The 22,318-nt window shown below is 44.9% G+C and overlaps 1 protein-coding gene across 1 annotated transcript; it reads left to right on the top strand.

The window, feature by feature from the left end:
• The first annotated feature begins 415 nt into the window (after positions 1 to 415).
• On the top strand, positions 416 to 17,681 carry LOC141075527 (glucose-6-phosphatase catalytic subunit 1-like). Its single transcript, XM_073562617.1, has 5 exons — positions 416 to 703; positions 1,800 to 1,909; positions 12,228 to 12,327; positions 13,306 to 13,421; positions 13,680 to 17,681. Exons 1-5 carry the CDS (start codon positions 474 to 476, stop codon positions 14,189 to 14,191), a joined length of 1,068 nt encoding a protein of 355 aa, XP_073418718.1. The 5' UTR covers positions 416 to 473; the 3' UTR covers positions 14,192 to 17,681.
• The last annotated feature ends 4,637 nt before the right edge of the window (positions 17,682 to 22,318 follow it).

Below are 22,318 nucleotides of genomic sequence, written 5' to 3'. Positions count from 1 at the left end.
GTAGAGCCAGAAAAAGTGAATATGCTTTAAAATCTAAGGACATGGAGGCAATACCATTATGGGTACAGCAATATCAGAAATTTAGGTGTGTCAGCAAACAAGCGGGACAATTACAAGTAGTGAATTCCTTCGATAAGCAATTGTTTGCTAGATAATCTCAAAGTCCCATCCTCTGAATGGTTCACCTGATAAATACTAAGGATGCCATAGCACATAAGCAGGTTTAGAACAACAGGGCCATATCTAAGCAGAGAGGAACAGCATGCTAATCATTGATTAGGAAAAAGGCAGTGAATGGTCAAAATGAGAAGATATGTTGGAAAATGGAGTGATGAAATATTTGTTTGAGGTCTCTTGTTTGAAGAGTTGGTTGGGAGGGAGGCATTGGAAAAAGGTTATATAAGCCTGGTGACAAGGATGTACTTTGGTTTGTCCCAGATAAAAACACAGTGTGCTAGGGAGAAGTCTGTAGGATGGAGGTGAGCATGGACTTACTTCATGCTACAGGAATCTCCATAGTTAGGTATCTGCAGGAGAATCTCATGACTTTCCAAGAGTGGTTTGTATTTGTCTCACATGCGGCTGATCTTAGGACTACCTTCCATATCTTCTTTCCTATATGGTTCCATCTGTGTGAATCTGTGGGTGTCAAACTTGTATGGGTGGCTGTGGTTGGCGACTGGCTCAACCTTGTCTTCAAATGGTAAGTACTCAACTGCATCAACACTTCCATTCTAGAATATCCCCAACATACTATAAACTAGATATGTTATTAGTTTGTTAGCTTTATCTTAGCACTGTCATTACTGGTTAGATCAGTAGATTTATATGTGATAGATGTTATGCATGCTAAAGGTGCTCTCCAGGGCTACCAATGAAACAGCTCTGGTGCTCCGCATCCTCTTCATAAATTGCTTTGTAATCCTGCTTAACTTTATGACATCAGCCATTGACAATGAACTTGATCATACCTGGACCTGTCCAGGTGCTACCTGGAGGGAACATATGGTGACTTCCCACGTTCATGTACTTAAGGAATACGCTAAGCATGCTTCCAAAGTCTGCTGACAAAGGGGATCCATAAATAGCTACTAAACAGAATTAATGGAGCAAACATAATATTGTTATTTAGTTCCAGGAATAGATATGAACACCCTCATTTTCCACCTCATCATCAAAATCTCTTGGCTCATGCAGTGTTTCACATATACAGTAAATACACATATATATATCAAAAAAAGACCCGTGGAAACGTGTTTAGCGCAAAACGGCCATAGTCCTGTTTCTTGCCTGCATGCCTGCACTTATCCTGCCCTCAAAAACCTTGTCCATGTATACTTTTCTAAAATAAAGGACTTAGGTTTTTTATGATACGGTAAACGGAGTGTGCTGCTTTTTTTCTTATTTTTTTGGATTGACAGATATATCATAATAAATGTATTTCTGTACAACTACAGAACATTTATTAGACTTTACTGGAATGTACTTGTGGTGTAAACTTTAATTTTACAGATTAAGATTTTCACTAATGTTTTCTGAGACTAATTTTCTCTGCCTTTCAGTATGTTCAATACCTGATAATGATGGATCTCTTATAGGTTCTATCAAGTGTATAGAGTAGAATAGAAATAAGCTTCAATATTAGAAACAGCTAAAAACACTCATTTTTTTTTTTAATTTATCTTTTAAGAAAAAAAATGTAGCCATAGTCAATGCTGGCACACGCTGGCATAATGTCCATCAGCTATGACTGAGGAAAGTAGAGTGATTAATAAAATGTCTGAAATATTTCACTACAGGATCCTTTTCGGACAAAGACCTTACTGGTGGGTACATGAGACATCCTATTATGGCAATGCCTCGTCTCCAGAAATTATGCAGTTCCCTGTAACCTGCGAAACTGGACCAGGTAAGAACTGTATCTTGAAATGATAGGAGTTTTCCAGTTTTTATTGTGCCAGGTTTGCCCAGATGAATCCTAAGAGGGCATATGGATAGTTTGTCAAAACTAGAGGTTGTCTGCTTATTAATTAAGCCCTAATTCAGATATTCCTCAAACAAGTGCCCTGAGCTCCTACTACTTAAAAATACTAGCACAATCAGCATCAAACTCAATGTTAATAAATACACCCATACACATTAGACTAATAGAAGATCAATGAATACAGCACTCAATTTGAAATTATTTACAACGTAAGAAAAGTTTACAAAATGTTTCAGTCCTTAGACCTTCATCAGATATACCCTAATTGGTTCAATAAGATTCAGAAAGTTTCAAAACAAATTGCATATGCATATCAGGCTCTTTTTGTTTCAAGCATAAGCTAGTACCTGGAGAAAAAGTGAGGCTATGGCAGACGTCAGGGTGGCGACTCCTGTCACTACAGAGACAAGACGGTCATAGCCTCACTTTTTCTCAAGGCACAAGCTTAACCAATTAGTTTAACACTGATGAAGGTCTAAGGATCAAAACATTTTGTGCACTTTCCTTGAATTGTAAATAAATTCACCAAATTGAATGCCGGTTTCTTGGTCTTTCTATATGTGACAGGTTGAGACCCTATCTGTGCACCTATAAACAATGCAGGAGTGCCGTTCTTCCACAATACACATTAGACCAGGGGTGGGCAATTAATTTTCCCCGAGGGGCCACCTGAGAAACCATGACTGTTGTGGAGGTCCGGACCAATAGCTTGAAATTAATTCTACTCAATATTAATTTATTAATATTAATTGTATCATTTAATATTGAGCATAAATAAGTATGCTGACACCCCCTTTATATCTTTGAACCCAAGTACAGCCCTTTCTGTACATCGTATGAACCCCCCTACAGCCCCTTATATACAGCATGAGCCTCACACAGCCTCCCCATATACAGCATGAGCCTCACACAGCCTCCCCCATATGCGGCATGAGCCTCACACAGCCTCCCCCATATGCGGCATGAGCCTTACACAGCCACCCCATATACAGCATGAGCCTCACACAGCCTCCCTATATACAGCATAAGCCTCACACAGCCTCCCCATATACAGCATGAGCCTCACACAGTCTCCCCATATGCAGCATGAGCCTCACACAGCCTCCCTATATACAGCATAAGCCTCACACAGCCTCCCCATATACAGCATGAGCCTCACACAGTCTCCCCATATACTGCATGAGCCTCACACAGCCTCACCATATACAGCATGAGCCTCACACAGCCTCCCCATATGCAGCATGAGCCCCACACAGCCTCCCTATATGCAGCATGAGCCCCACACAGCCTCCCTATGTACAGCACAAACCCCACACAGCCTCCCCATATACAGCATGAGCCCCACACAGCCTTCCCATATAATGAATGAGCCCCACAGTTTCCCCATATACTGCATGAGACCCCACACAGCCTCTCCATATACTGCATGAGCCCCACACAACCTCCGAATATACTGAATGAGCCCCACACAGCCTCCCTATATATACTGCATGAGCCCCACAAAGCCTCCATATATACTGCATGAGCCCCACATCTCCCCATATACTGCATGAGACTTCACACAACCTCCCCATATACTGCATGAGGTGCCTACAGCCTCCCCATATACTGCATGAGGCCTCCACAGCGTCGCTATATATTGCATGAGTCCCACACAGCCTCCCCATAAACTGCATGAACCCCACACAGCGTCGCTATATATTGCATGAGCCCCACACAGCCTTCCCATATACAGCATGAGGCCCACACAGCCCCCCTATATATACTGCATAAGGCCTGCAGTCTCTCCATATATTGCATGAGCCCCACATAGCCTCCCTATATACAGCACAAGCCCAACACAGCCTCCCTATATACTGCATGAGACCCACACAGCCTTCCTATTTACTGCATGAGTCCCACACAGCATCCATATATACTGCATGAGCCCCACACAGCCTCGCTATATATACTGCATGAGCCACACACAGCCTCCCTATATATACTCCATGAGCCACACACAGCCTGTCACGTGGGGCTTAGTCCCACTAAGGCTGTAATACCCGGGGGCCCTGTGATGTCCCTATAACTAGGGGAAACCCTGTCTGACCCTCAACCCAGGGTTTTTGCTGATGGTGCAAATGCCTGAGCCTCCACCCTTTCCTTGTCTCCTGCTCAGCCCTGCACTTAACCCTCCACCCAGTGAGGAGACACACCACCAAAGCCCCCACACAAATAATGACAGACAGGGAGAACTTAAACTGCACCGCACCGCATACACACTGGACTATACAGTAATGTGAACAGGGCACAACTAAACACAAATATGGGAAGGAGAAAGGATAACAACGGATCATACGACACCAGATACGAATCTCTCTCTCTGCAACACCTCCACTCCAGACCGGAACCACTTGGTATGAAACACAAGCTATAATCGGCGACGCCCATAGGCCAGCATGACTATTTAAAGACCATGGGCGTGACTAACCATCCAACCTGGTCTCCAGCAGGATTAACCCCCGAGAGCCTGAAGATCAGGCCGGCGCCACTGAGGCTATAGTGGCTGGAGGTGGAACTACCTCTGCCTGCCGGACGCTGTGGTGTGAACAGCGTCCGACATGACATTACCCCGTCTTCTACGAGGGACCTCCGGACCCTCAAGATTCATAGGACCCGGCTTGTCCGGATGACGACGGTGAAAAGAACTGACCAGCCGATCCGCATGTATGTCTGAGGCTGGAACCCAAGACCTCTCCTCCGGACCATACCCCTGCCAGTGCACCAAATACTGAAGAGTACGGCGTACTACTCTAGAGTCCACTACCTTGGCGACCTCAAACTCTAAATCGCCATCCACCATGACTGGAGGTGGCATCGGCGTCACGTCCACAGAGCCTACCACCTTTTTCAATAAAGCTCTGTGAAACACGTTGTGTATCTTGTACACCGCAGGAAGTTCCAACTGATACGCCACTGGGTTAATGATGGCAGAAATCCTAAAAGGCCCAATAAACCTTGGACCCAGTTTTAAAGATGGAATTTTGAGTCTTATGTTCTTCGTAGCTAACCACACCCATTCACCCACACACAGGTCCGGACCTGGCACACGTCTACTGTCAGCCACCCGTTTGTACCTGGCACTCATGCTCAACAAACGCTGTTTCACCCGCCTCCAGACTGATGACCATTGGGCTCCTAGCTGATCCTCCTCCGGGACACCCCCCGAGTCACCCTGACGTAAGGTACAAAACTGAGGATGTTGACCGTACACACAAAAGAATGGAGACTCTCCCGATGACTCTTGGCGGTGATTATTTAACGCGAATTCGGCTAGAGGAAGGAAAGTAGACCACTCCTCCTGGTTGTCGGACACAAAGCATCGTAAATATTGTTCTAGATTTTGGTTCATGAGCTCAGTTTAAACATTAGACTGTGGATGAAACGCCGATGAATGTGACAACTTGATCCCCAAACGTGAGCAAAAAGCTTTCCAAAACCTCGCCACAAATTGCGTACCCCTATCAGATACTATGTCCGACGGTACTCCGTTGAGTCTGACCACCTCCTTCACAAATACCTGAGCCAACGTCTTAGCATTGGGCAATGAAGACAACGCCACAAAATGCGCCATCTTTGAAAAACGGTCAACCACCACCAGGATGACCGTGTTCCCCGCCGAGGCTGGCAAGTCAGTGATGAAATCCATGGAGATTTCTGTCCATGGCCTATTGGGTACCCCAGAGGCTGTAGCGTGCCAGCAGGACGGGTACGGGGTGACTTAGCCCTAGCGCACGTGATGCAAGCTGCCACGTATGAGACCACGTCCTGCCGGATTTTGGGCCACCAGAAACGACGCGATACCAGCTCTAAGGTGCCCCTCACCCCTGGATGACCAGCCAGTACCGAGTCGTGGTGTTCCTTCAACACCTTAAGCTGAAGATTCAGGGGTACAAATGATTTGTTGGCGGGAAGTCCTGGTGGTACCTCCTCTTGGGCCTCGGCAATCTCCGTCTTTGCCTATATTTATAATATGCTGCTTTGGATAAATATTTTTAATCTACGTTTGAAATAAAGAAAAAGATTTTTTATGTACTTCAAACCTGGCTCGCTGGATCCATCTCCCCAGGACATGAGCAAATACATCATTAATAAAATGTTGGAAAACGGCAGGCGCGGTGGTCAACCCAAACGGCATAACCAGACTCTCAAAATGACCCTCAGGAGTGTTAAACGCCGTCTTCCACTCATCCCCCTGACGGACCCTTATGAGGTTATACGCCCCCCTGAGGCCCAGCTTGGAAAACCATTTCGCCCCCGCTACCTGGTTGAACAAATCCGGGATTAACGGCATAGGGTAAGGATCACGGATAGTAATCTGGTTTAACTCTCGGAAATCCAGACACGGGCGTAACCCCCCATCTTTCTTCTTAATGAAGAAAAACCCCGCGGCTACAGGCGAGGACGAAGGCCGGATGTGTCCTTTGCTCAGACTCTCCGCGATGTAGTCTTTCAGAGCTTGTCTCTCAGGACCAGAAATATTAAACATCCTGGCCTTAGGTAATTTGGCCCCGGGTTTTAACCTGATCGCACAGTCATAGGCTCTATGTGGAGGCAGTTCTGAGCAACCCTTCTCAGAGAAAACATCTGCGTAATCCTGCAAAGCCTCCGGCAGGCTGGGCGTCACGGCGGACACACATGTGGCCAAGCAATTGTCTTGGCAAAAACCACTCCATTGTACTATGTCCTGAGTTTTCCAATCAATTACCGGGTTGTGTCTGGACAACCATGGAAAACCCAGGACCATTTGTGCTGGGAGATTACGGAGGACCCTACATGTAACCGACTCAGAATGTAGGACCCCAATGTGGAGTTTCACCTCTGCCACAAACTCCGTAATCTCCCCTTGAGGGAGGGGAACAGCATTAATGGTCACCACCTGTATGGGGTGAGGAAGTTTTTCAATCTTAAACCCGGCGGTGTGTGCAAACTCCTCATCTATGAGATTGGTGGCGGAACCGCTATCATCAAACAAACACTGATATTGGTAGCTCTCTGCCTGCGATAATAACCTTGGCAGGGAGCATACATTGAGATACCATCATGGAGGATATGCATACGCTCAGTTGGGTCTCCTCCATACCCTCTGAGCTTAACAGTTTTCCGCCGAAGTGACCCTCTTAGGTAGTACCGGGCAAACGTTAATATCATGACCTCTTTTACCACAGTAGAAACATGCTCCGGGCTTCCGGAATCCCGGAGCGCGACGCTTAACCTGTGCCACGCCAGCAATCTGCATAAGTTCAGGGGACTCATCTACTTCAACCACACTTGCACCTCTGCTTTCCCCCAGAGGTAGCGTCTCCTGTGCCCCCTGACGAAAACGGCGATCAATACGTATCACCAAACTCATGGCAGACTCCAACGATGCCGGAGACTCATACATCAGGAGGGCTTGTTTAACCCTCCCTGACACCCCATGCATAAACTGGCTCCGCAGCGCTGGGTCATTCCACTGTGTGTCTACGGCCCAGCGGCGAAATTCCGAACAATAGTCCTCTGCCAAGCGCTCCCCCTGGCGGAGGGCGCGGATTTTAGATTCCGCTAGAGCCAGTCGGTTAGGATCATCGTAAATGAGTCCGAGGGCAAAAAAAACATTATCAACAGAAAGAAATGTAGCAGAGTCAGCTGGTAAGGAAAATGCCCATGCTTGGGGGTCACCACTCAGTAATGACAACACCAGCCCTACCCGCTGGGCCTCATTACCTGAGGAGAATGGCCGCATGTGGAAGTATAACTTGCAGGCCTCCCGAAATACGACAAATTTGCTGCGATCCCCTGAAAAACGTTCTGGCAGCGGAAACTTCGGCTCTGCATCGATACCTGCAGATGCCGTTTGCACTTTCGCTACTACCAGGCCCTGCTGCTGAACTGCCCCTTTCAACTCGGAGACCTGTAAGGACAGCGCCGCCAACTGGCGGGTTATGGAATCTAATGGATCCATGGACTCCTGAAAAAATGTGGGCCGATTATAATGTCACGTGGGGCTTAGTCCCACTAAGGCTGTAATACCCGGGGGCCCTGTGATGTCCCTATAACTAGGGGAAACCCTGTCTGACCCTCAACCCAGGGTTTTTGCTGATGGTGCAAATGCCTGAGCCTCCACCCTTTCCTTGTCTCCTGCTCAGCCCTGCACTTAACCCTCCACCCTCCACCCAGTGAGGAGACACACCACCAAAGCCCCCACACAAATAATGACAGACAGGGAGAACTTAAACTGCACCGCGCCGCATACACACAGGACTATACAGTAATGTGAACAGGGCACAACTAAACACAAATATGGGAAGGAGAAAGGATAACAACGGATCATACGACACCAGATACGAATCTCTCTCTCTGCAACACCTCCACTCCAGACCGGAACCACTTGGTATGAAACACAAGCTATAATCGGCGACGCCCATAGGCCAGCATGACTATTTAAAGACCATGGGCGTGACTAACCATCCAACCTGGTCTCCAGCAGGATTAACCCCCGAGAGCCTGAAGATCAGGCCGGCGCCACTGAGGCTATAGTGGCTGGAGGTGGAACTACCTCTGCCTGCCGGACGCTGTGGTGTGAACAGCGTCCGACATGACATTACCCCGTCTTCTACGAGGGACCTCCGGACCCTCAAGACTCATAGGACCCGGCTTGTCCGGATGACGAAGGTGAAAAGAACTGACCAGCCGATCCGCATGTATGTCTGAGGCTGGAACCCAAGACCTCTCCTCCGGACCATACCCCCGCCAGTGCACCAAATACTGAAGAGTACGGCATTCTACTCGAGAGTCCACTACCTTGGCGACCTCAAACTCTAAATCGCCATCCACCATGACTGGAGGTGGCATCGGCGTCACGTCCACAGAGCCTACCACCTTTTTCAATAAAGCTCTGTGAAACACGTTGTGTATCTTGTACACCGCAGGAAGTTCCAACCGATACGCCACTGGGTTAATGATGGCAGAAATCCTAAAAGGCCCAATAAACCTTGGACCCAGTTTTAAAGATGGAATTTTGAGTCTTATGTTCTTCGTAGCTAACCACACCCATTCACCCACACACAGGTCCGGACCTGGCACACGTCTACTGTCAGCCACCCGTTTGTACCTGGCACTCATGCTCAACAAACGCTGTTTCACCCGCCTCCAGACTGATGACAATTGGGCTCCTAGCTGATCCTCCTCCGGGACACCCCCCGAGTCACCCTGACGTAAGGTACAAAACTGAGGATGTTGACCATACACACAAAAGAATGGAGACTCTCCCGATGACTCTTGGCGGTGATTATTTAACGCGAATTCGGCCAGAGGAAGGAAAGTAGACCACTCCTCCTGGTTGTCGGACACAAAGCATCGTAAATATTGTTCTAGATTTTGGTTCATGCGCTCAGTTTGTCCATTAGACTGTGGATGAAACACCGATGAATGTGACAACTTGATCCCAAACGTGAGCAAAAAGCTTTCCAAAACCTCGCCACAAATTGCGTACCCCTATCAGATACTATGTCCGACGGTACTCCGTGGAGTCTGACCACCTCCTTCACAAATACCTGAGCCAACGTCTTAGCATTGGGCAATGAAACACAAGCTATAATCGGCGACGCCCATAGGCCAGCATGACTATTTAAAGACCGTGGGCGTGACTAACCATCCAACCTGGTCTCCAGCAGGATTAACCCCCCGAGAGCCTGAAGATCAGGCCGGCGCCACTGAGGCTATAGTGGCTGAAGGTGGAACTACCTCTGCCTGCCGGACACTGTGGTGTGAACAGCGTCCGACATGACACAGCCTTCCCATGTATGGCATTTGCCCCACAGTCTCTCCACATACTGAATGAGCCCCACACAGCCTCCCTATATACTGCATGAGGCCCCCACAGCCTCCCCATATACTGCATGAGCCCCACACAGCCTCCCTATATATTGCATGAGCCCCACACAGCCTTCCCATATACTGCATGAGGCCCCCATAGCCTCACCATGTGCAGCATTTCACCCTATAGCCTCCCCATGTGCAGCATGTAACCCAATAGCATCCCCATGTGCTACATGTCACCTTCCCATATTCTGCACAACAGCCCCATAGAATCCCCAAGTGCTGCATGTCACCTTTATAGCCTCCCCATGTGCTGTATGTCACCCCCTAGCCCCCCCCCGTATGCAGCATGTCACCCCCATAGTCTCCCCATGTGCAGCATGTCACCTCCATAGTCTCCCCATGTGCAGCATGTCACACCCATAGTCTCCCCATGTGCAGCATGTCACCTCCATAGTCTCCCCATAGTCTCCCCATGTGCAGCATGTCACACCCATAGTCTCCCCATGTGCAGCATGTCACCCCCATAGCCTCCCCATGTACAGCATGTCACCTCCATAGTCTCCCCATGTGCAGCATGTCACACCCATAGAATCCCCATGTGCTGTCTGTCACCCTCTATAGAATCCCCATGTGCAGCATGTCACACCCATAGTCTCCCCATGTGCAGCATGTCACCCCCATAGCCTCCCCATGTACAGCATGTCACCTCCATAGTCTCCCCATGTGCAGCATGTCACACCCATAGAATCCCCATGTGCTGTCTGTCACCCCTACAGAATCCCCATGTGCTGTCTGTCACTCCCATAAAATCCCCATGTTCATACACATGAAAAAAAAAGACCACCATATACTCACCTCAGTCCCATTCCCTTGCGCTCTGCTTCTCTCTCTGCCTCCGGTGTGCTGACTCTCCGGAGGTACACAGCTGACGCGATTAAATTATGTCATCGCGTCAGCTGTTTCACTTGCTGATTGGCGGAGGAAGTGGCCAGAGGCCCCTCCTCCACCAATGCTGACTGCGCCTAGGGAGACAACGGAGACAACCAGCGGGTGGGCACGGTGTGGCCCGCGGACCTCTGGTTCCAGCCCCACGGCTGTCTTGGTCCGCGGGTCAGACAGACAGCCAGAGGCCAGATGTGGCCTGCGGGCCACACTTTGCCCAGGTCTGCATTAGACTAATGTTGGCCAAACCCGGAAATATTGATGGGTTCGGCCAACGGTCTAATGTGCATAGGGATGTTAGTCGATTGATGAATGGGAAAGAAATCAATCATACATGTTTGATTTTGGACTGCTGATGTCATTTGTTTCTCAGATATAAGCCACCGACTGATATCTCAGCGGCTTTCTCATATAGAACACAAGAGCACTCGTCCAAACAAGAGCTCCTATGTGGGAGTGTCGGCTGAGATGGCTGTCAGCCAAACTATAGACCAAAGTACTGTTCAGCCAACAGCCAGCTAAGTTGAATGGCAGCTTAACACTGTTATGCCAAATGCAAATGATCTCTCTTGTAGACCAAAAAAAACATATCACAAGTACCACCTAGAAGATAAAACTTGACAAAGGCTTTTTAAAGTGAATTTGTAGAGAAAGAGGGCCTGATTCCAGTGATATATCACTTACCCAGCTTCTTGCTGTTTTATCATCAGTAGATTGTCACAAGTGGACAAGTAATCCTACTGCCATGTAGTCCTCCATATTCCTAAGCTCTGTAAAATACTGCATCCACCACTGATTGTGTACTGTGCATAGACAGAAAGCAGCCAGACAGCTGCCAATCAGTGCTGTGGGCGGAGTTATATAGAGCTCAGCATTTAGAGAACTGCTAGCTCTGCAAAGCACCTAAAATAGTGATTTTATCAAAACTGCAGCAAGCAGCCCAGTAAGTGACATATTGCTGGAATCAAGGTTTCTGCCCTTTCATCATGCTACTCTGAAATGGAGTAGCAAAAAGTTAGTGATATATTACCTTTCAAGGGTTGGACATTGAATTATGCTTCGTCTCCTCCTAGGTGTTAATCGTTAAGATAAATCCTTTGTTCTGTGAGAAAGATAATTTGCATAAGTTTATCCAATGGATTATTGACAATATGACTCCATACTCATCTGGTCTTTTCAAGGAGAACCAGTACTTTAGCTAAGTATGTTTTACCAGAGAACTAACACAAAATGATTGCAATATTTATCGAGCCTCGAAAACTTTTTGTTTCCTGTTCACACACATCTCCCTGTCCATAATGATCGAAGTAGAAGCTCTACACAAAGCATTCTCATACGTGTATTTATAAGAACGCTTTGTGAGAATCCGCCAGCGTCTTCAGATATAAGCCCTTTGTTTGGAATAGAATGGCATACAACCTCCCATCCTAAGCATTTCCTGCTTTCTTTCTACTCGCAGGAAGTCCATCAGGGCATGCTATGGGCTCCTCGTCAGTGTACTATGTAATGACATGTGCCGCGCTCTCTCTTCTGCAAAATCACGCCACCTTCAAAAAACGGTGAGTAATGAGAAAACTTTGGCTGAACCTATCGCTTTGCGAGATGTAAACAGTTCTCCAACTCACCTAATAAATGTCTTCCTCACATTGCAGGCTCACAACATAAGTCTTTCTTCAAACACTGTGGTAGGAGAGAACTTTCCAGGAGTAACATTAACATCATTAAATTATCATGTGAACTACTCGTAAACAAACCTATTTAATTAGAGCCAATTTTTAGGTTTGGTTTAGACCCACAATTCAGAATGTGGACCATTTTGTTGTACCCTCAATGCTCAGCTTATCTTTGGGCAAGTGTTGTTTACTACAGGGGAATTGAAGTATTACTCAACTGGTGAGAATCGATTTGTGCGACTCAGTCCATTGGCCACAACAGTAATCTCTGACCTCTAGACAGGTGCCATGACATGAGAACCACCTCTTACGTGGCAACACGCCTAGTTCTTCTTTTGACTAGCCAGCCTGGCATGACAGCATGAAGAATACATGTGATGTCTCACCAGATTAGATATTCAAATGAAGAGTCGCAGATGTTAAGAGGTAGTACTCATGTCTCCCGTCCAACAGACAGAGTTCACTGTTGTGGCCGATGGACCAGGATGTGCGAATTTGTTCTGACAAACTCTACTCAACAAACATTCTTTGTAACTATCACCTACCCTGGCAACTAGATCAGAGCCTAAAGACAGAAATACCCTTTTACTCTTCACTTTTTTAAAATAATTCTTCTAAGTGAGATAACCTTGTAAATGGGTTGGGCCATGTTCCGAGTAGCAGCTTGCCATATGCTTCAATTTTGGTCTGCTTTACTATTTACACTCAGACTTACCTAAGCAAAATAATGAACCTACTCTTTATCCTCAACAGTGTTGGCCAAATTTTGTGGTGGATCAGAAATCTGTCTAGTACTCTCAGATGTGATTGGTTTTGTGGTCTATAGGCATATACACTGATAATCTTGCTTCAACTCCATATTAGGTGTCAACGTTGGGCCTTGTGGGCTTTCTTTTGGATAGTCCAAGTCAATGTTTGCCTATCTAGAGTGTTTGTGGCTGCACATTTTCCCCATCAGGTCATTGCAGGTGTTATTTCAGGTATGTAAAGACTTTTTTTTTTATTAGAAAACATGTTTTAAATTTATGAATTTATAAATTTGTTTGAAAACGATTACATTTTGGACCCAACATAAAGTATGTATGAATGGGATGTATAACAATTACAATTTGATGATGTGCAAGAGTATTTTTTTTCAGTGTTTACTCACATACCAAGCATTTTTTGGATCGTGTTATTGGTATTCAAGTTATTGACTTTATCCGTTAATTAATATTGTTTGTTGGTTTTATTTCCAGGAATTGTGGTGGCCAAAGTATTTAATCACCTACAAATTATATACAACGTCAACTTGAAAAATTACTGTTATACCACTCTTTTCCTCTTCTCGTTTGCACTGGGCTTCTACTTGTTGCTCAAGATTTTTGATGTTGACCTTTTGTGGACCCTTGACAAAGCATCACATTGGTGTTCCAAGCCAGAGTGGATTCATATCGACTCCACACCATTTGCCGGCTTGATAAGGAATCTAGGTGTTTTCCTTGGCTTAGGACTAGCCTTAGACTCTCAGATGTACAAGGACAGTTGCAAGGAGAAACAAGGAACTGACTTTATGTTCCGTCTCAGCTCCATCATGACTTCTCTAGTTGTTCTTCACATCTTTGACTCCTTTGAACTTCCATCTGATGTGGAGATGGTCTTCTATGTTCTTTCATTCTTCAAGAGTATAGCTGTTCCTTTAACCACTGTTGGAATTGTTCCTTACTGTGTCTCACTTGTATTAAGAGGACAAGATAAGAAGGTCTTGTGAAGAAAAGTTTTAGGAACCTACTCGATAAGACATTTAATTTAACCCATCATCACAATATTGAAAAATTGAGCAATGGCTGATATCATTATATGTAAATGTTTTAGTTTGCTTTTGACGTGTTTCCCAGGTTTGGAAGATCTGTGTATCTATCAGTCACCATATGGAAAGCATAATGTGGATGAGATCTGGCCGCAGCCTCCTAGCTCTTCATCTCTCTTCCTTAATGTTTAGACAATGCTGTTATACAAAAGTGTAATTCGTGTTTGGTTGATGAAAAGCATACAGTCCTCCTCGTCCCAATATCAACTTTTAAAGAGACATTACTCAAAATATGTTTGTCTTTAAAAGTACTTTATGAGATAAAAAAAAACTGAGCTTTTTTTTCCAGAATCGGCAATGCTTTTGTCTGTGTGGGTAGTATTGGAGCTCTGACCCATTTGTTGGACGAGGGTTGAGGTGTAATAGCACATGCACCTCATAGACAGGAATAGCATTGTTACAATGAAAATTCAGACATGTAAAAGTACATTCAAATAAATTTACACTTTTTATGGTGTATGTATGTGCCTTTTATACTCCTTAATATTGAAAGTGCAAGAAAAAGTCATGGAATTATGGAAATTAAAATATTGATACACATAAGTGATGAAAAAAAGGAAACAACGTTTTGTAAACATTTCGATTTATTCAGCATTGAGTTTGAGCGTGACGTGCAGAAATATACGGGTTTATTTTGCACATCTTGTCATGCTATCAATGAGGTTATTACTGGTTGTCACAGGAACGTTTCACCATGATGAATGCAATTGTGTAAGCAAGTCATCATGAGCCACTGCTGGCAGCATCCTATGCAATTGCCGACCAATGACATCCCTGATGTGTTCCACAGGAGACAAGTCCAGAAAGCTGAAGGCCACGGTAGCTTGTTTAGGCCATGCAGGCTGCTCACTGGTTCTACTGGTTCCACAACAAAACCAATGTAACGCCAAGCTGTGTTGCAGACTAGAGTGGTCTACCTACTGTACCATAATCTTGTGAGTAGGACCATAGTGTCATTCCCTATGAATGCATCTTCAAGGTGTTGCACATGTGGTCTTATCAGATTTGAAGACTGTACCAATGATTCCATGACTGATTAATTCTGTATTGTAAGTGAAATTAGACACCACATAAAAAGTCTAAAGCATCAGTGTCTACAGAAACCATCAGAAGGCATTTTCATGACATTGGACTACAATCCAGATGCCTATTTATAGTTGTTCCACTGACCTTAAGCTACCACCCTCAAAGCCTGTAATGGTGAAGGAGGCTGGAATGAAGGTTAATTACATTCAGCGATAAGTCTCGCTTTTGTTTTGGGGGCAATGGTACTCAAAGATTGGTCTGCACACGTCACGGGCAATACCATGTAGAAGCTTTCCTGAGGGAACATCACACTCGTCCTACTCCTAAAATTATGATGAAGCGCCACATAATGTACAGTAGCCAGACACATCTAATCTTCTTTACAGACGCACTAACAGTTCGTGTTACATTGACTTGGTTGTGGGACCAGTGGTACAAGGATGTTTCCAAAATATCCAAGGAGTTATTTTTCAATACGGCACTGCCAGACTGCATGATGCTGCTCATACCACTATGCTATCATGGCCAACATTGTCTCCGGACTTGTCATCTATCGTGCACATCTGGAGTGTTGTGGGTTGGCAATTGCAAAGGAAGCTGCCAGCAGCAGATCTTGATAATTTGTTTGCCCAAGCTTATTCATTGTGGAAGAACATTCCCCAACCATTAATAACTTTATTGTTAGCAGCCAAAGTGTGTAAATGCAGAGATCTCCGCACATGGCACTCATACACTACACTGAATAAATTGAGATGTTTTGAAAATATTCTTTCCATTTGCAAATTATTAACATGTCTATCAAGCCTGTGATTTTCATAACTCCACTGCTTTTCCTTTTTGGTGATTCAATATCAATGTCGAGGAGTTTATTTTAGAACCTGCCTTTTTATCTTTGTGCTATTTATTCACATATCTGAGAGTCACTCTGTTGTTTGACACCAGTGTCTCATCATCAAATGTTTTATTATTGCATTTAAAGGATTTTCTGAAAAAATATTTTTATTGCATATCAATCAAGCTAGCAGGGGTTTTATGTAATCTAAGAGAAGCATGATGTAGGGACAGAGTGCCTGATTCCAGCAATGTATCACTTACTTGACATTTTTTTGTAGTTTTGATAGAATCCCTGTTTTCTCTGTGGCAGATGTAGCAGTGGTCAAAACACTGAGCAGCGTATAACCCTGCCTACTCCAGTGATTGGCAGCTTCCTATCTACTCTGTACATTGTCCGCAAGCTGCCAATCTGTGGTGGTGTCGGTGTTACACATTAGCTGAACTGGCTTGCACATGACACCTAGTCCTCTAGTGATAATCTCCTGCTGATAAAACACTGATCATATTGAAACTACAGAACACAGCCTAGTAAGTAACACATCCCTAGAATCAGGCTCTCTGCCACTAGACTTTGCTGATCTCAGATTAGATAGCAAAAATCTGGCAACAGATTCCCTTTAATGCTGGTCTACTTCATTGGAAAGAGAACATAAATAAACAGCCGGATCAACACCAAAATCAAAATTTCAAGATATCCCAGAAATTTAACTTTCATGAGACTGACCATTATAACCCATATGCAAATTGCCTCTTCAGAGAGAAAGAGGACTTTTACTCTACAGCGCCACCTATTGGTAGTAGCGATCCTACAAGTCACAATCAACCCTTTAACGAGTCTTGTAATATGACATTATATGACCCATACACACTGTCATATTATATATGTGTACTTCATAGAACAATAATGTAGCATATTACACAATGATTGCATCCAATTTCATACAGATTCGCACTAAGGTTAGCATCCTAAAAGGATAATTTCCATATGGTAGTGCGTAAAGTGTCTCTGGGTCCATAACACACAAGTGTAGGGAGAGTCTTAGGTACATCCACCCAAAAGAACATGATGCCGCTTGATGTAACCACCTTCTCAGTGCTTATCCCATGTTCTGAAGAATCCCATTACACAAAATATTATACATATTAAACATTTAAAACTAAAATTATGCAGGAACTGTCCATTTGTTCCAGTTAAGACTAGACAGAACGGCATAACTGTCCTGTTGCTCAACTTTTGGGTCAGTTGTTGGATGTATTAATAGCTACAGATAAAACAACCCTCTAACGCTGAACGACCCGAGACTGATGTAATCACTGTATAATAAATGACTGGTGTATATAACAGTAACTGACGTGATGTAACACAATGCTGATGTTACCAGTCATATCTAATGTTTACAGGTTGTCTCCTGGCTTATTAGATTAGCAATGCTTACATTTTCCATAGCCATGAATCAGTCATGTATGACACTTTTTTTGTATGTTTTATATATTTTCATCTGAAAACCACTAAATAAAAAGTTTTTGATAATTGGTGTTTGTTGATTGTCAGTACAAGCAAGGCAATACAATTCCATATTACAGGGTAGTAGGCCCACACAGGATGACTTAAAGGGTTATTATCATTTTTTTTGTTTAGGAGAGCACCTCTCGCCAGCATCCCAGCTTTCAGTATGCTACAGGGGTGATGCCAGAGGCATAACTAAGGGTTCAGCTCAGGTGTGTATAGGGGGAGAGGGTGGGGGGAAACATCTGAGTGGTTCCCTAACCAGATAACCATGATTACAACTATGGTGGCACACTCTAATTGTGGGAACCTCAGCAGATGACCATGCTGTTACTGTGAATGAATCACTATACAAAGCCCAACATCGATATTACCGCCCTATGGTGACCATATAGTGGTAGAAACCAGTCGTGCAGATCATATAGGAGATTGCAATACAGTTATAGATAGTGACTTTGTAAGGAGGAGTACCAGAGCCGGGATGCCTTTTACACGCCGGTGCCGAAACTTCCAGGACTGTCACCCGTGCTGCAGAGGGGGAGATTAAAATTGCAGGACAGACCGGGTCATGTGACTGACTTTGAGAAGGCAGGGATATATAGAGCGTTGCGCAGGAAAAGAGCCGGATCCCGCGCGAGGGAGCCAAGTGGCGGTTCCAGTGCTGCCACTGATGAGGAGACAGAGTATCTTGTGGGTGCCAAGCACCCTGACCGACCCGCCGCAGCAGTGCTCCCGGATGATAGGCGATCCTCAGACAGACCTCCGCCACCCTCCCAGACAGTTTCTTTACCGAAGTCGCAGATCGTACCGTTGACAGAATGCCAGGTGGTGTCAGGTATCCAAAGGACAGAACTGTCATATGCCGCAGAGCAAATGTTCGGTCTAGTGGCATTTCACGTTGCACCCATTACCGTACCAGTCTTTGTAAGGCGCAGGAGAATAGTTCACTACCCAGAGACTATGTCGAGACAAACCACGCCACTGTCGTCGGTGCCACCGTTGGATTCCCACCAAGTAGAGACTCCATCGAGATGACCCGCGCCGCTTTTGCCGTTGCCACCGTTGGAACCCCGAACCCTCCTACGCCTGAAGACTACATTCTGATAAGTTTAAGCTCTTCCTTTCTGAACTCTCATTCGTCCCTTACCAACCCTGTCATACTCCCAGTTATCCTCTGTCCAAACTCCCTTACCCGTCCTTTGTCCTATTACTACCCCTTCATGCCCCACTACTCCCTGCGTGAAGTATATTTGTTGTTAATAAAATCCTGTTAACTCTTAATCTGTCTTCTGTCCGTGGTGACATCCTGTGTTCCTGCAATTCCTACAACTTACTGCTGATGTTCTTTCTAATGGAGTCGTTCATTTTTCCCATCTTTTTCATCTGGCCCAGAATGGCATAAAAACTTCAGAAGTTACAACAAAGACACATTTTCACGTTTTCAGAACGGCCCCATCTATTCCCAATTGCCGTATCCTGCTGATACCTCAATACTGAGCCGCTGCTGCCATATGTCCCTATTACTGCACCTGCTGTGTGGTACAAAAACTGTGCTCCTTTCCCACATAATAAAACACTTCCTTTGGGCCCTTTAGATGGTAAAATTGCCCCCTAGATTATTGTAATGCTCTGTGCAAGTGCCCTAGGAATCAGTGTCCACATTTTGCCCGTAATGTAAAAATGCCCCCTGGGTGCCCCTTTGACAGTTACAATACCCTGAAAGCAGTCCATGTGAAGGATAGAGGAAAAGCGGCATTCACCAATCAGTTAAAAAAATCAAATCCTTTAATTAAGAATTTAGCAGAGCACCACCAATTATCCGATACACCACGCAGTGCTCGTGTTAAAGGAATAACTAAGGAGTAAGGCGGTTCTTTGGTGCTGATCAGCGATTTCTCATTTTTCCAACAAAGTTTACAAAACCAATTTTTTTTAGGGACCACATCACATTTGAAGTGACCTTGATTGTCCTATATGACAGAAAATACACAAAAGATCCCTGTAGAGGCCTGTTTCCTGTCAGTCTCACATACCAGTCCTTTTCTGACTGACTCAAATCTTACCGCCTCATAACAGTTTGCTCCTCCCCATAACATGTGACTTTCCGAGACGCAGTCATTGGTTGACTGCACTGTCAATACTCTTTCCCATAAAACTCGCTAAAACCTTTACTGATGTTTTCCCTGTAAAAATATTAATATTTAAGTAAGACAAGCAAAGAAATGGAAATAACATAGGAAAAACCACATACATTGAAAATGCAGAAATAACGTAATAACAAAAATACTTCTATCTCAGAACCTTTATGTGATAGAGCAAAACTAAGCATATTTTTGGAATCAGCACATCAAACTCAATAAAACAGACATATTACCTTTGCTGATGATTTTTTTGTGTTGATCAGTGTTACCTATAATCTCTGACACCCAATAACATAAACTATTCAGTCTGTGACTCTCCCCAATTAACTGTTCGGCTATGTGAACACGGAAAATATGCAAGGTTTATAGTACAGGAAAAGTGAATTAGATCCCTGAAGTCTCATGCACACGCTGCTTATTTTTTCCTTGCAGATTCGCAGCAGATTAAAATCTGCATAATGTCAATTCTTGCAGCGTATTCCACCCATACTAATGGGGAAAATTGTAGCAAAAGCATGGCAAAAATGTAGAAAAAAAAATAAATGTATTTACGCAACTTTCTTCCTGCCAACACATTAGGATATGCAGCAGAATTTTCTCCAGCAAATCCTGAATATGTGCACATAGCCTTAGCCCCAGTCCAGTGTCCCCATCATTCATTATGTCCTTAATAGCATCAAAATGAATTTGGGGGTGGGAGAAGACATTATCAGGTACTGAGCATCCTCCGCCACCCCCCAATTCATTACAAGTCCTTGACAGCGTCTTCTCCCACCTTTCAGTTTATTATAAAGTGTCCTATGTACCTTACCCGCTCCTCTCCCAATTCCCAATACATTTTAAGTCCCCAATAGCATCACAATGAATTATGAGATGGGGGAAGATGTTATCAATGACTTAGCGTTCTCCTCCATCACCCAATTCATTTTATATCCATATCTAATGTCTTCCTGCACCTCCCCCTCCCTCCCATCCAAATCCCATCATTGTCTTCTCCCCCACCTCCATCATTGCCCTCTTTATCACCTCCATTATTGCCTCCTCCCCCGCCACCATCATTGCCTTCTCCCGCACGACCCCATCATTGCCTTTTCCACCATCTCCATCATTGCTTTCTCCCACACCACAAACATCATTGCCCTCTCCATCACCCCATCATAGCCCTCTCTACCATCTACACACACACACTCTCCTACACCACTCACCTCTCCGCATGTTCACACATACACATACACACCACTCACCTCTCTGCATGTTCACACACACACACCACTCACCGCTCTGCATGTTCACACACACACCTCTCCGCACATTCCCTGCATCTTCATCGCCAGCAGCTTTCTGTCTGACACAGTCACGCACTAAATGCTGACATCATCCAGTCCTGTGTCAGACAGGAAGAGCGGCCAGGAAGCAGGATGGATCCCTGCAGCTCCGCTCCGCTTCACATGAGGGCAATCTGGCCGGGGGCCCCCGGAGCCTCAGGGCCAGATAAATAGGCCTCTCCACCTCCAGGCCTCGGTGCAGCCGCACCGGCTGCACATGCAGTATGTCCGCCCCTGCTTTTGCAGGTATGGCTGTCATTGTTGCTTTGCAGATCATCACTTTTTTCCACAGCCAAATTGAAATTCTAAAATAGGTCATATAAATGTTTTTGGTTGTGCAGCCTGACATCCTAAGACGTCCCGACACTCAAAGTCCTAGCTTGACGTTGCATGATAAAAGCTCAATTAAGAGAGTTGAAGCACAGGATGGGTTGAATAAGGACAATGATTCCTTCATCAAAATCTCTGGAGTGCTGACATTTTTCTTTTTCTTTTTGAAGTGTGAACTTTGATCTGGGTCTACATCCTATGGTTACATTTTTAATAAGGTCTCTTAGTTATTCTTTTAGAAATGCTGGCATGCAATTAATATGACTGCCATTTTAGCTTGCACAGTATTTTGCTAAAAATTTGAGTAATTTCCATAAATATGCAAGAATATTCCTCTGCTCTGACTACTGTATAGCAACATGAAAAGTATGATATTTCCATCCAGGAAAAGCTGGGTGATTGTGATTCTATGGTGGCCATAATGGTTGGCAAGTTTTTTCAGGAAAATGCAAAACATTGTCGATAACAGCTCAACAGCAACAGATAACACAAGGACTTACATATTATATTTTCATGAAATATGCTAAAAAAAGAGAATGGATAGCCCCTGCAAAAATCATAGATTGAGCTAATGCCACTAGGCAAAAATATGTACAACTGAACATGAGGTTGTTAGTGCAACATTCTGATCAGACAGTATGAAGCCCACTGCCACGTCACGGCGAACCTCTCAGTGGGTCCTAACTTTTATCATCTTAAAGGAGCAGTGTCATGAGCTAACCTCCGCCACAGTGACAAAGAACTAACAGGGCGGGCGACCTGGTGTGGGTCATTTGGTGTGGGTGCTGTATGGCGGCCATTGTTGCTGTAGCTTTGTGCCTGTGGTGTGATGCCGCCTGGATTCATGGGGACTCAGTCTTGCAGC

Source organism: Dendrobates tinctorius, unplaced genomic scaffold, assembly GCF_039654945.1.
Source record: "Dendrobates tinctorius isolate UK_male_01 unplaced genomic scaffold, ASM3965494v1 ptg000360l, whole genome shotgun sequence".
NCBI lineage: Eukaryota > Metazoa > Chordata > Amphibia > Anura > Dendrobatidae > Dendrobates > Dendrobates tinctorius.
The sequence above is the reverse complement of the archived record's forward strand: the minus strand, read 5'-3'. Positions and strand labels throughout refer to the sequence as shown.

Excerpts from the sequence above, each read along its gene's own strand:
- LOC141075527 (XM_073562617.1), top strand. The coding sequence starts at position 474 with ATGGAGGTGAGCATGGACTTACTTCATGCTACAGGAATCTCCATAGTT. Across the intron at positions 704-1,799 it reads CTCAACCTTGTCTTCAAATG|GATCCTTTTCGGACAAAGAC; the intron begins GTAAGTACTCAA and ends ATTTCACTACAG. Across the intron at positions 1,910-12,227 it reads AACCTGCGAAACTGGACCAG|GAAGTCCATCAGGGCATGCT; the intron begins GTAAGAACTGTA and ends TTCTACTCGCAG.